At 33.5% G+C, this 14,846-nt stretch overlaps 2 protein-coding genes across 2 annotated transcripts in view; both read right to left on the bottom strand.

Annotated features, from left to right (window-relative positions):
• Window positions 1–1,843: 1,843 nt before the first annotated feature.
• Window positions 1,844–9,190, bottom strand: LOC126968488 (uncharacterized). The gene is made up of 4 exons (XM_050813561.1): window positions 8,263–9,190; window positions 6,722–6,934; window positions 6,152–6,382; window positions 1,844–3,094 (listed from the first exon to the last, which is right to left on the bottom strand). Exons 1-4 carry the CDS (start codon window positions 8,474–8,476, stop codon window positions 2,928–2,930), a joined length of 825 nt encoding a protein of 274 aa, XP_050669518.1. The 5' UTR covers window positions 8,477–9,190; the 3' UTR covers window positions 1,844–2,927.
• Window positions 9,191–9,295: 105 nt separating this feature from the next.
• The window catches only part of LOC126968459 (uncharacterized), an 84,983-nt gene continuing 79,432 nt past the window's right edge, over window positions 9,296–14,846 (bottom strand). Inside the window, exons 4-8 of the mRNA XM_050813507.1 lie at window positions 13,339–13,814; window positions 12,233–12,417; window positions 11,105–11,300; window positions 10,808–11,020; window positions 9,296–10,723 (exon numbers count right to left, since the gene is read on the bottom strand). Of these exons, the coding sequence (XP_050669464.1) occupies window positions 10,335–10,723; window positions 10,808–11,020; window positions 11,105–11,300; window positions 12,233–12,417; window positions 13,339–13,814 (1,459 nt within the window). The 3' untranslated portion in view covers window positions 9,296–10,334. The remainder of the gene's footprint in view (window positions 10,724–10,807; window positions 11,021–11,104; window positions 11,301–12,232; window positions 12,418–13,338; window positions 13,815–14,846) is intronic.

The following is a 14,846-nucleotide window of genomic DNA, read 5'->3' on the forward strand; positions in this document are numbered from 1 at the left end:
GGGAAGTCCCATTTTTCAAGCACATGGATACGCCGCTCACTGCAAAAGTTATAAATGAAACAGGGCTCCACTAAACTGTTAAAGTTACTTTACAAACCATCGCCGTGAGATGATCGCGTAAAGGTGAGTGAGCATTGAATAATCTGTGATGAAATTGTTTTAAACAAATGAAAAAAGGTTAAGATTATAATACTTTATTATTTGACTAAATTTATTATTCCATGATAACATAATATTTTCGGCATGAATAATAATTAATTGTTTTAGTTCGAAATATTGTGACTGTTTTTGTGACAGACTTATCAAAATACAGTAGTATTTAATCTCTTGAGAATACATTTTGTTTCATTCTTAATACCTTTATAATATAAATGCAATTTTATTTAATTCACGATCTGAATTAAATTAAGAATCAAAATTATTTCGAAAATACAATCGATGCAGAGGTTTTTGTTTGCTCCCTTGAGCGTTAAACTAAAGTTAAACGGATTTTTAAACAAATCTATCCAATAATACACATAAATATGATTTTTTTATTCACACCGAATCATAATGCTATTTCTTCTATTTTTTATTTACTAAATAGTAGGCACAACCATACAATAAACCGGAATTAATTAGCTTCCAATTCTATTTTATTTTATTTATTTTGCTTAAATTTAAATTCTACAAAAGAAGCACCATTTTACTATTTTATAACATTACTATTTTTATCCCTCCTCCATGTATTTCAATAAATATAGTTATAAAGATGCATAAATATTTTCTCACAATTATTCTATTATTGAATATTTATATTGTTTGGTTGCATATACGTTAAATTATTATAGAATTAAATATGCGAGTGCTACATAATTAATGTATCTTAAACACTTGGAAATGAAGTAAAATAAGATTATAACTCATTCTAAGGCTGCATTTAGTGCTCAACCGATGGCCAGCGCTGACGTCGCCGTCGGTCGAGCGTAGCGCGTATCCGTACGCTGACCACGACTGCTCAGCTGACAGAAAACTAGATTACGCGTGCATGCAATTGCAGTATATTATCGCCGTAGATTATGTATGCCGTTCGGACCGACGATTCTCGTCAGCGCGGCGTAGCTGTACGCGATTCATCAGCACTGGACTGTGCGCGTTCATATTGTTTTCATTGTTATAGATACGCTTAAAGGCCTGGACACACCTGTCATACAGCCTTCCGATCCGACTACGGTCATACAGCGGGACGACTGTATGATATGGGAATAAACAATGGTTTGGAATGCAGTAGGTCTCACCTGTCCGACACGCGACCCGTCCTACTCCCACCCGTCTACGATTCCGGTATCCCGTCATGCTCCGACATTGCAACATTAGTTACGAAAGCATTGTGTTTAATAAATCAGTTTACCTCAATTAGTTTGGTAAACTGACCTTTGAAACACCCGGTATTTATTCTTATCTATAGTAATTGACGAACGTAAGTGAGTCTATGATTAGAGAGTAGACTCGATCTGCATTTGGATTTTCTGTCTGTCTGTCTGTCTGTCCGTATGTCTGTCACGCGATACCGGCCGCAATTTTGAAGATATCGACTTGAAATTTGGCAAATTTTTGCTATCTTTTGTACTTGTATTATTTCAATTTGTTTTCAATCACGATTGCTAAAATGTTTCAACATTCGCGCAATATATTCGCAACCGTTTCAACTGGCGATTTCGAGTAGACTGGGTGTCAAATCTGAAAAGAGCAGGAAGTGGGCATGACACGTGTGCTCACCCCTTTCCGATCCCGCACCGATCAGATTCTTTAAGCAATATCGGACCGGAATCGGATCGGAAGGCTGCATGACAGGTGTGTCCAGGCCTTAACTGACGTCAGCGCTGACCGTCGCGGTCGGTCGAGCAATAAATGCAGCCGTAGAGAGTTTAGCACAATAAAATAGTGGTATATATTATATGTATAAACATAATTACATTAAAGAGCTTTGGTGTCTAGTTGACGCTCACGCGAAATAGTTACAATTATTACTAACATACTTTATTATGGCAATACACTTCATCGATGCCTTCATAATCACAACAGAGATTACATATATATTGATGAAGATTTTTCAGTGTTATTACAGAACTAATTAATTTAATAATAGAACATTGTGATACAAGGGTGGAAATTAGGTTCTTGGAAACGAACAGCTGTCATTAAAAAGCCCGATCCGAAGGCGAAGGTTTCTAGTGTCGTACATGTGTACAGCCTATTAGATTTTTGACTGAACTAATTTTGATGTGAAAATAATTAAATTAAAAATGTTTATTAAATTCATATACATTATTTAAAAGAATTTTGAGAATTCAATGCTATGACGTAGAGTTTTATTCATTTTTATACAAATCGATCCTTTTTTTATTTTATGTATGAAAACTCCTTGCTTCAATTCTTTTTATAAATTAAAAACTAAACTGTAAATGTAAGATCGAGCTTCTAAAAGCCAGATTTACTTTTAGAATCATAGTTATAACCTCTGAAAGTACGCCATGTTTAACAACTGTATTGAAAATGTTATTTTTTGTTTCGCTTCGCTTTAGACTTTCATTGTCTCAACTAATGCATTAAATTACATAGAAAAATGGTATAATGAAATCACTGAATAAAGATAAAACAGTTATAATCCGTGCAAATAATGAAACGAAACTAAAAAGGCTTCGCTACAGGTCAGTCTGACAGCGAAATAGGAATGGCAGATAGATGATGTTACATGTGCGAGGGAATCATTAGTGGCTGCCATTTGAGATTCGTTTCTTTATTGGCACGGGTTATATTGATCAACATCTATACACGCACTATACTCGTGGTCTACTAAATTCTTCATCTGATTTATATGCAATCTAGGAAGCTAGTTTGAATATAAAATAGTTAATACTAATTATTGAAAAGTACATAATTGTTAATCAATGTATAACTGGATAGTAAGGCGGGGTAATCGATGGTAAGTGATTGCCACATCTTGGGAAGTTCGGGGGTACTGGTGGTAAGTCCGCTTGCGTTCCGATGTGTAAAATCAAGTTCATTCCTATCACTATATGATAGATAAAGTGACAATGGAAGAGCCAGTATCCTGGAAAAAACGAACAGAATTTTATTAAATATTATATAATACACCTAAATAAAAAATAGGGTTACTGGAAACTAAAAGAGAAACGACCATATGCAGTGTTTGTTACATCAAAAAAATATTGTTTATCAATTCAAATATTATAATTATGCATGTTTTATATTTTCGCATATATGCATTTTGTTCTTATATATTTCTCCAAAACTACTTGATCAATATATAAATAGTTTCATCATTACATTGGTATATTATAAGCTATATTCTAGTCACAGTGAAAGAAAGGAAGAAGTCAATAATACACCAAATGATTTACTTATAAACAAATTGCACTGGCAGTTAATATTCATTTTTTGAATCATAATAATAAAAATAAATCGTTAAATGTTTAAGATTATTATCTTAAGACATTATTCGTCACTAGCGGCAATGATAAAATTGGTTTTTGAATCATTACATTTTATGTGGAAACGTGGTAGAACTAACAAATATCCCTCTGAGAAATAAATAGACGGTAGAAGGTAAACTTCTGAAAAGTTCCTGATTTAAAATAGTCATTGAAAAGTATTGTAAAAAATAATTAGTAATTAAATAATCGATTCATGTAAAGTGTATATTTATAAATATATAAAAAAAGAATTAGTATTATTGAAACCATTTCGAATTTCAGCATTTTCAATACTTATCAATGAGTATTTTTACTCAGGGGTAGACCACGGGTGATTGAGATGGATATAGAGTTTCAGGTGTATCAGGATAAAAGTAAGTGATGTGGCGAATATTCTCCTCTAATCTCCTTTTAAAATAATATTAGCAATAGTCTATGCGATAGCTTATGGTGCCGTTCGACGATTTTAGTTCCATGTGGCATAAAAATTTCCGAAAAATACCTCTTAGTTGTTGGCATTAGGGTTATCATTATAACCACCACGAACACATAATACGAACAATTTCTTAAGTTTCTAAAGTGATAACCCTCACTTCTAGGATTAATACACAAATAAAATTTGAAAAACAAAATTTTATGAACGATGCCAGACTCGAACCCTCGTCCTCCGGCGTTGGCGCCCTTGTAAATAACTACTAGATTTACAAGAGCGACAACTCAAAGTCAAAGTCAAAAGTCAAAATATTTTATTGACATATAATCAAAAGACTGTTCGTCAACGTCAATCACAAAAAATACAATTCAGATACATACATATTAATTACATAAAAGTTTAAACATATTTTCAAAACAATTCAAACCAGTGAAACAACACAAGGCATATAATCCATAAAAACAACTAAAATACTATTTAATTCCATATTGTAATAGCGTTTAATTTTAAATTAAAGATTTAAATTTATTTATTGATAATTCAGATACACTTTTTGTTAATTTATTGTAAAATTTAATACTCAATTTACTAGATAAATTGTGTAAATCAGGCCCCCACTGAAGTTTGGAATCTAATGTTATACCTAAAAATACTGCATTATCATTAATTCTGTGTCATTAATATTTACTTTTGTATGTACTTGCCTTACTAATTTAAATTTTATTCAATAATAAATTATTCATATTGAACCAGTTTGATACTCCTAACAAAGCATTATTTACTTCTTCACACTGATTTTGCTGACGTTTGATTTTCAATAAGAAGGATGTATCATCGGCAAATATGGCAGATCGTTAATATATACCAGAAACAGGAAAGGTCCCAGTATTGAGCCTTGAGGTACGCCCATTGAGACCAAGGAACCAGAGGATTGCTTTCCATTTATATTAACGAATTGGATTCTTCCTTGTAAATATGATTTTAATAGTTTCAGTGAGACTCCTCGTACTCCGTAATGATATAATTTATGAACAAGAGTCTCATGATGAACACAATCAAACGCTTTTGTCAAGTCACAAAAAACACCCAAAGCATCAAAACAATCTTCCCAAGCATCAAAAATATTCTTTATTAGATCGACACCAGCATCAATTGTTGATGAACCTCAAGTAAAACCAAATTGATTTCGATGCATTAAGTTGTTTACATAAAAATGTGTCGTCAACTGTAGTAAAATATTTTTTTCAAAAATTTTGCTTATAGTAGGTAAGACTAATATAGGTCTATAATTATTAGGATCAGTTACACGCCATATTTAAATAGTGGACTAATTTTGCTATATTTAAGTATACATTCTGGTACACTTTTCTTCATCATGGCAACAGCGGAGTCAAGTCAATTTCCTAATATACAAATATTGGGGTTGAGCAGGTTATCAACTGTAAAGTAGATCCTGTAGATGAAGCCACAACCATGCATACAAGAGTTGAACAAATCATACAAGGCTTTATAACGATACGTCACCCGAACGGTTAGCTCAGTTGGTTAGAGCACCGGCACGGAACGGAGTTTGAGGGTTCGAGTCCGGCATCATTCATAAAATTTTCTTTTTCAAATTTTATTTGTGTACATAATACGAGTGTATCGCCAGAAACAAAAATTTCTGCGGCGGCCATTTTGGGTTTAAAAATGATCCTAAATTCGTTCTCTGCACCCTCGAGAACCTCGGATATTTAAGAAATTATGATTTCAATGATATCCATATCATTGAAATCATAATTTGATGAATTATAAATAAAAGCTGGCAACGGCGTCTCTATCGTCTCGCTTTTTCGTTTCATCGAGTTTCATATCACAATGATTCTAAAGAATTTTCACTTCAATAATAATACAATAATAATATACTTGTGTCGCTTTTTTGAAGTGAATTGACGAGTAAATAGTTTGACTTTTGACTTTGTGTCAACAAGCAGTTGTTGTTTTGCATACGGTATTTCAGACGTTATTATTGTGTAACTAAGATGGCGACCTGCCACCATCACATCACGCGGGGTTGGTAATAGCATTTTTTTTCATTTATTTCAAAAAACAAAATTACATTGTGATATTTCAATAGCATTTCCTAACTACGCAGCAGTGTGGCGGCAGTAATTCTCTATTATAAAGCTTAGTGTTTTAGTGACCAATTGAATAGTCCCTACCAATTTTTCTTATTTTTATTTATTATGGATTGGATTATTACCTGGATTGTCAGCTTTCAGTCTCAGAACCACGTAACCATTGTTGGGTACGGCGATGGTATCTTTGAACGGCGGCAGATCATACTGCCGGTGTAGGAGTCCTTTTCTGTCCAAGTCCAGAGCATGTTTCAGGTTGATTTTCTTGATATTTTTGTCGGGAGATCGCCCCATACCGATCACATTGTATGGCGCGCCGTGAAGATGGAACGGATGCGATAGATTTGGAGATTGAACTGAAAATATTGATAGTTTGACGATAAATAAAGAGTAAATAAAGATTAAAAAAGAGGTGCGCAGAATGCTCAAAATACTATCTACGCGCCTCAACAGAGCTACTGGAAACCTAGAAGAGCTGGCAGCTATCGTGGAGGACTAGTATGCCTTTATATATTGTTGTATTGCTATACAATGCAGCAAATGTAACACAGTAATGATAGTTTTAATTTAATGTAATCATAGGTAGTATTGTAAATATAATTATAAGATTTATTTTGCTTATATTGTTATGGAAATAACCGGTTATTAGTACGGGACTATTCCCCGGGGTTATTAGTACTCTAAAAATAACATACCTTCATCAACAAGAACAATCTCAACAACAGAGTTCAGAGGCACATCAATCATATGGGTACATCTGCAGTCTACAGGACAGTCGGCCGGCCTATTATCTCCGTTGCAGAACAGTTCTGGTGATAGTTCGTGCATTTGGGACAGAGGTGGGGCCGGTGGCGCCACGTATGATATCTCGTCAACTAAACTCAACACATGATCTGCACCGGGAGCAACTGAAATTAATTTAATGATGAATCAATGACGTTGTATACATATAGACAAATAATTTCATATAAAGACAAAGCAGAAAGGAACATGCCACTAATTACACCATAATAAGCTCCGACTGCTTTAACTATACATTACCGCATTTACTCCAGTTGTTCAAAATATTCTTGGTCAATAAGCAGCAATTTAAAATATGTATTCAGCTGACGTTTGAGTCGGACAGTGACAGTTGACACACGAATAAAGAGAGAAGTGTGCTTACATTGTCTTAAAGCACACCTGAGCGAAGTTTTAAGCGAATGCAATGTCCTTCTATGTTTCATTAAAATTAAAATTCAAATATTTTTATTCAAAAGAGGATTCATAATCACTTATTGAACGTCAGAGGTCATTAAAATATAATGCCATGTAATATCGTACAATAAACATTTATAATGATAGAGCCTGAGGGTGTTTGTCATTGAGTTTAAAGATTTATTCCTTATTCCTTTATTCCTTATTTCAAATAATACTCAATATAAATATAGTCTCAATATAACAGACACAAACCTAAAACTGCGGCAGTCTGTTTTGAATGGCTTTTGACGTTCAGTAACAGATTTTGAATCTTACGAGTATTTTGAATAAAAAATTTTGAAAAGAACCGATGCGGGCTCATAAAATTATGTTTTCAAATTTTATTTGTTATGTGATTAATCCTAGAAGTGAGGGTTATCACTTAAAAAACATAACAAATTGTTTATATATTATTAGCTTAGTATTTATTAGCTTAGTTTAGTATTAAATACGTTACAGTAATATTCTTGCTAATAATTAACGTATAATGTAACTATTGAGAAAATATTCGGCTTTCAAATTTAAAAAAGCTTAATATATGCAGTTTTGGATACATATAGAAAGTAATCTTGGAAATTTATGAATTATATTAATAATAATTTATTAATATCAAATAAAAACATTTGAATGCAAAAACGTGAAAGTATTATAATAGAGATATAGCATGATAGGCTAATCTAATAAAGAAGTAGAAAAGAGCTCTCATAGATCCAATATTGATAAAAAAAAAAATGCTATCAAAACAGCACAAGGCGTTATATCTTAACACATATTGTCTCAAACCTCATTCAGAACGAAGAATAAATTTGATTGAATCATATTTACTACATCAGTATGTTGATCTGTAACTAACGTAGCAATTAAAATTTGGAGATATAAAAAAATTAATTAATGCTTTTGTAGAGCTAACAGCAATTTTGATGGTTCTGATGTTGCAAGTTAACTTTTACCATTATGAAGACACGTATAAGTAAATAAAAATAAGTTAAATTATTACCTAAATAATTCTTGTAGGTGTTTTCCTTAAATAGATCCTTGGGCTTGTAGAAATGGAATCTAAAAGGCAGAAATATCTTGACATCTGGTCTTTCTTGCAGTATACTTTTGTCTATGTCTTTTGCTGACTTCAAATTACTGACACATACAGCGTCATTTCGCTCCTTGTCACATACTGCGTCAAGCGGGTTTAGGACCTGAATACAGAAAGTCATATTTGTAAGAAATACTGTCTTTGTTTATTCGGTCATCTTTACAAATATTTCTAGGCAAATTAATTTAACTGTTTTAAATGAATGGACACAAGATGGACCCACGATCTGTGTGAACAACACAGGTCTCATATGACACGGTACATTAAAAAAAGGACGTACACCTCATAGGCTGGTACTGCTGGTAATATCAGGTGTTGCAAAAGAGTATTTATTTCGATGATAACTTCCAGCCAGCTGATCTTGTCCAAATTTATTTAGCCTTTATGTGTAACAAAATATATTTTCAGACCAGCCAAAAACAAACGATTGACACAACATGCTAAAACATACACAAAAAACTATCGTATAGCTAAAGCATGCGAGACATAACAATATCTCCGTCTCCACCGGAGACACAGCAAGATACAAAAGGTAGGCGAATCTATTGTGACTGTGTCTATACGAGAGTATATTTAAGTCTATACTAAATCAGACAGTAAAAGTGATTTATTTACATACTAAAAATATTCAAAAGATACAACCTGTATATCCGCTTCCTTCTACGTATATGTCTCCACAGTGTACACCCGCAATGTTGATATAAGCTACTATTTATATAACCAGGGTGTAACTTACTATTAGTAATTAATATTCAACTATAACTTTCTACTTGATAACTATACTTCAACTGTACAATATTATGAATTTTTCTTATGATTACTATATTACTAATTTTTCTTTGGTAATGTTGCCTCAAGATTATACAAATTATCGGGATTCGCTAAAGTGAAATTCGAGTTCGAACGCGGTAAAATAACCGCATAAGGAAAAATCGTAAAATTTACTTTATAAATTTTATTAAATCGTACAAAAATTTACAAATTTCTTAAAATAAATTGTTATAAATATACCAACTCTTTTTACTCTCTCTCTTACGAGTGTTTTAATAATACGTTTTAAGAAATAATTATTCTTTCTATCGGTCATCAGAATTTTAAACAGCTATGGTAACTTTAACCGAATAGGTTCTTATTTTCTATAATAAGGAATACTACACACTGAAATTTAATAGTGGCATTGTTATGACTTGAAATGTGTGGACTCAGCCTTACAGTCTTGGAATCTGTAAGTATACACATGTTTTCCTAAGTGTTTTATTATGTACGTGTATTTACAAGTATTGTCTATTCATTTATATATATATTTACAATAAAGTGCTGTACTCGTGTAGCATGCGTGTTAGAATTGTTAATACAATATGTTTAAATTTAATCTAATGTATTATTCACACCGACGCGCTAAAACCATCCATCCATTTAAAGACTAACTCCATTTGAAACTAATTGACTTAATAATGAAACACACAATGCAACAAGTTGTACTTTAGAAGCTAAATTAATTATTATCACTCAAGTTATTTTAATGCACAAAATGAGATTAATTATAGAAAATGACTGGATTGTTACACACGACAATGCTTGGGTTAGTATGTTATTCACCTTTTTATAAATATTATAATTTCAAAATACGAAATGGCAAGTTGAAACATAGAACGAATAGGTACTAGGAAAAACAATATCGAAATAACAAAGATACTCAACACGATGCGACGCATCAATAATACAGCAGCAATATGAACTAAATGAATCGGTACAAAATATTCTCACAAGAATCACCTTTAAATAATCTCATGCTATCAAACACCAGTTGAACATTCGAATATAAAATTAACAAAAAGAAAACAGACTCGAGCACTTCGAATCCGTTACACATCACACAAAACAGACATAAAATTATTTTACTACACTTAGTTAACTTAAAATCAACTGGTCCACCATTGATGCACGTACAAAAAGGAAAAATGTTTTTAGGAACCGATTTAGTTTGTTGTTATTGGAGGAAGGTGATCCCCGCAGGTGGGGAAGTTTGGAGGTACCGGTGGTAGGTCACCCTGTGTACCAACTTGCAGAACAACGTTCATGCCTATCACGATGTGGAAGAGGAAATGGCAGTGAAGAAGCCAAAATCCGGGATTCGTTGCTCTAAATCTCAAAATGACATAGCCGTTATTGGGGACAGCGATCGTATCCTTCGCGGGAGGCAGGTCTCCTTGTTTCAAATGACGCTCAAGCAGACCTCTCCTGTCAAGATCGAGAGCGTGTTTCAGGTTGATCTTCTTAACGTTGGTGTCTGGTGAACGACCAATACCGACAACGTTGTATGAATACCCGTGCAGGTGGAACGGATGGGATAGGTTCACAATTTGCACTGAAAGAGAAAAGTGTAATTAGAAAACGTTGTGTGGAAATAAAATCTGAAACGTCATGCAAACAAAGATGATACTGTTCATACCTTCGTCGACCAGGACAATCTCAACAACTGCATTCAGTGGTATATCAATCTTGTGGGTGCACATACAGTTTTGACCACAATCAGCGGGCCTGTTATCGCCATTACAAAACTGGTTGGGATTAATGTCGTCATATTGGCTAATGAGAGGGGCAGGAGGGGACATGTATGAGATTTCATCAATTAAACTGATCACATGATCTCCTTGTGGCGCCACTGTGAAAGTAAACGTATTCGTTTAAAACCGGTTAAAAGAAAAGCGTTAATCCTTCGACAGCATGCATGCAACGGCAACCTTACCTAAGTATCTGTTGTACGTGTTCGGCTGGAAGAGCATCTCTGGTCTGTATACGTAGAAACGGAATGGCAAGAATATTTTAACATCAGGCCGGTCTTGTAAGATGGCAGGATCAATGTGTTGAGCGTTTTTGAGTTGGCTGACGCAAATTGCGTCGTTCCTTGGTTCACTACATCTTGCGTCCAAAGGATTCATTACCTGAATAGTTAGTGAGGAAAAGGACGTGCAATTACTACAATTACGTGCTAACTCTACACTACAAAATTATTATTACCCATTGTATTTATATTATATTTGTTTTCTACTTCTCAATTTGCTAACCCAGAACACACTTTTATTAAATTAACTGTACAAATATTTTGCAATACATCATCAAATTAGACTATACCTTCAAAAATGAACACACCATCTATTTTTTCAACTCATGATAACAAAGACAAAAAACACTTATCAACTGAAAAATTCGAATTAAGATCAATTTTTTTAGAAAATCAAAAGTCCAAACGCAAAAGTCAATGAAATGAAATGTTGTGACATAAACACACGAGTGAATTAACATAAAGATTATCACATGATGAAGAATCATTTAACAAAGTGCTAATGTTGTTGTTCTCTTTGTGTTCTCTTTGTGTTAGAATGTACAATTTTATATTTGTAATCTTTGATTTCATACACCTTGCTTATCTACATATTTATATTGTATTGTGTTTTCTGTATCGTTTAAATCTAAATATAAACTCTTGGTTACATTTCATTACTACTCCTCTAACCATTAAGTTGTCAATTATTTTTACAAATCAATATACAAATCTTCTATATTAAATGCATTATTTGCAATAACGATCTTGTCAGCGCATTTTCAAATATTGACAACCGTTTAAAATGGTTTAAATATCAATGTTTAAGCAATCGTGCGCAACAAAATCTGTAAAGTTAAATCGAAGTTGTCGTGCTGACAAGAATTCGTAGTGCAATATCCGCCAATTAATATAGGCTACAGGTTTACCCTAAGGCGCTAAGTCTACATGCACTGACTGCAGTACTTAACGAAGTAATAACGATATCTGGTTCATCAATTGATTAACTTGTATTTACATTGTTAAATTAGAAGGTAAATTTAGGGAACTCACCACTCCTTGCGGTATGCCAACGTCGTAAGTCGGAGTAGTAGTGGACGGCTGGTAAGGGCCGCGAGCGTATCGTAATATTCCGAGCTGTTGAGCTCTTTTAATGCCACATTCTCCAAGACCACGTACTTGAATCCAGTACGCACCAGGGATATTGTTGGCTTCGATCACAAAATCATATCGTTCACCTGGAATTGGTGTTGTAAGACTAGTTTTAGAATCACGTTAATACTTTTGTAATAACTATACAGTTCTGCTCATAGTTTTAACAATAAAAGTGCAGAATGTTTGTGTTTTTGTTTGTGTCTTATGATGTCACTCAGCTAATCATGAAAATTTTAGCATACATTGGGTAGGAAACTACGTAGGATACAAATTTATTCCAAGAATTCCAAGATATTCTAAATATATTATAGCCTTCCATCAGCCATTCACATAATCTGACTGCACACAAATTTTCATCAAGATAGTGCAAGCCGTTCTTGAGTTATAAAAGGAAAGACAGATACACAAAAAAAATACACAATCATTTTTTTATCAATAAAAATCATATAAAATGTCACATAATGAATGTGAGATATATTAATAAATAAAATTATTCTGTAAATGTATAATGTTGCAAGAAAATTTGAAAACAACTAGGTAAGATACAGGTACATATGTAATTTTCATTTATTTATCTTTACTTAAAAATGGAGAGCCGATTTAATCCTTCGGTTATAACCGTATTAATATACGAAAACTACTGATCCGATCGGAATAATACTTCTACCATAAGATGCAGCGTGTTTCGGTGAAGGTTTTATTAAATGAAATGTTGGTTGTTGTGTTGCTTACTCGTATACGGAACATATATTTTTATGACATAGATATATCTATATATTCGTAATATAAATAATTCAGTCACATACAAATGATAATGTACTACATATGACAATGTAATACATCATATACTAGTTCTCTCATAAATTCTGCGCTGAACCTTTTCACTTCCGTTGCCACGCTGAGACACTGATCCGAACTGTCTCTACAATAATGTTATTTAACCACAGAAGTAATGAATACGTTATCATATCGGATGATGGTCGGTTGTCTCTTATTGAACTCACCTGAAAACGAGATAATGGTATTAACTTGTACAGGCTGAACTGGTTCTCCGTCAGTTGCAATCACTGTCAGGTTGTGTCCTTCGAACGTGACCTGAGCTGGGCAGACAGACGCAAATGCGTTAATCATTCTGAACCTGTATCTTCTTCCAGGAGTAATCGTGAATACTTCTAGCGGAGTGTTGGTCATGAATCCCGTATTAGGGTCTCGGAATTGTCCTTTCCCGTTTATTAACACATTTTCAGGGTCCTGACCCGTGTTCACAGCCAGACGGCCCGGGTACCTTTCGGCAGCATCTTCGTGAAGCCAGTCACTTATCAGCATTACGTGCGTTGTCAAATCGTAATCGTATAAATGACTGTTAGGGTCTTTTGATGGTGGTTGACGGACAACAATGCTTCCGTAAAGACCGTCCAATTTCTGAAGACCCGTGTGGGCGTGCCAGAAGTGTGTTCCCGCGTTCCCTTGCCATTGGTATCTGTAATAATAATATAATATTGACACACTTTTAAACAAACTATCTTACTCCAAACTAGGAATAGAGTGTACTCGTAAACTGACCCACTTACCACAAGGCTATATGGGTCGTCCTAATGTACGAGCTATGTTGTAGCGATAAATGTGACAAGTCTTTATGAATAGGTAGTATTTCTTAACGGATAAGTCTGTGTTATGATATTTTTCATGTGTTTGAGTTCTCCCTAAAGAGAGATTATTTAAGATTACTAAATAGTGTGACAACGGCCGTTGCCGACAAAACATAAAACATACATCTACACTCTTTCTGTGCTATCAATAAAGGCAAAGTAAAGTTATTCCAAATTTAAAACTTTTTTTTGTCTTTATCTTACCTTTGTCAGTACAGAATTATATGAAGGGAGAAGTCATCTCAATCTTGGAGTAACTTTACATTGCATTTATATAATCAGACAGTTTAAGTTTCAATGAAAGCCCCAATTGTTGATTATTTCGCTGATGAAACACCTCGTCGTATCCTGAGGGAATGCTGTGCCCTCTAAGTAGAAGAACATTATTAAATATTAATTAAGTGCAGTTCAAGGAACTTTCTTCTACGTGTGTCCAAACTATGTAATGAGCTACGTTATACCGTATTTCAATACATCATATTATCGTAGACAAAGCACTGGCTGAAATATTTGTGTCTTTATTGATTCTAAGAATGGTTGCAATCAGCAATAAAGTACGTATATCTGAAGGATCTTCAGATAAAAATGTCAAACATACGAGGATAATACGATCAAAGAAAATATCGATATATTTGTAACATTGACGTTCTATACAATTTATTATAGACAAATTACGTCACACAAAAACAAAGCTCAAAAATTTGGAACATGACACAAATAACGCCATAATAAGATTCAACTACTATATCTATATCTATACATTGCCGCATTTACTTCAATTATTTAAAATATTCTTGGTCAATAAACAGGAATGTAAAACATTTATTCACTTTAGGTTACGTATATTGAATTAAGAACCCGAT

Source organism: Leptidea sinapis, chromosome 15, assembly GCF_905404315.1.
Source record: "Leptidea sinapis chromosome 15, ilLepSina1.1, whole genome shotgun sequence".
NCBI lineage: Eukaryota > Metazoa > Arthropoda > Insecta > Lepidoptera > Pieridae > Leptidea > Leptidea sinapis.

Coding starts and splice junctions, on each gene's coding strand:
- LOC126968488 (XM_050813561.1), bottom strand. CDS start 8,476: ATGACTTTCTGTATTCAGGTCCTAAACCCGCTTGACGCAGTATGTGAC. Junction 6,383..6,721: donor GATTGTTCTTGTTGATGAAG/GTATGTTATTTT, acceptor CAATATTTTCAG/TTCAATCTCCAAATCTATCG. Junction 3,095..6,151: donor ACTGAAAGCTGACAATCCAG/GTAATAATCCAA, acceptor CGTTTTTTCCAG/GATACTGGCTCTTCCATTGT.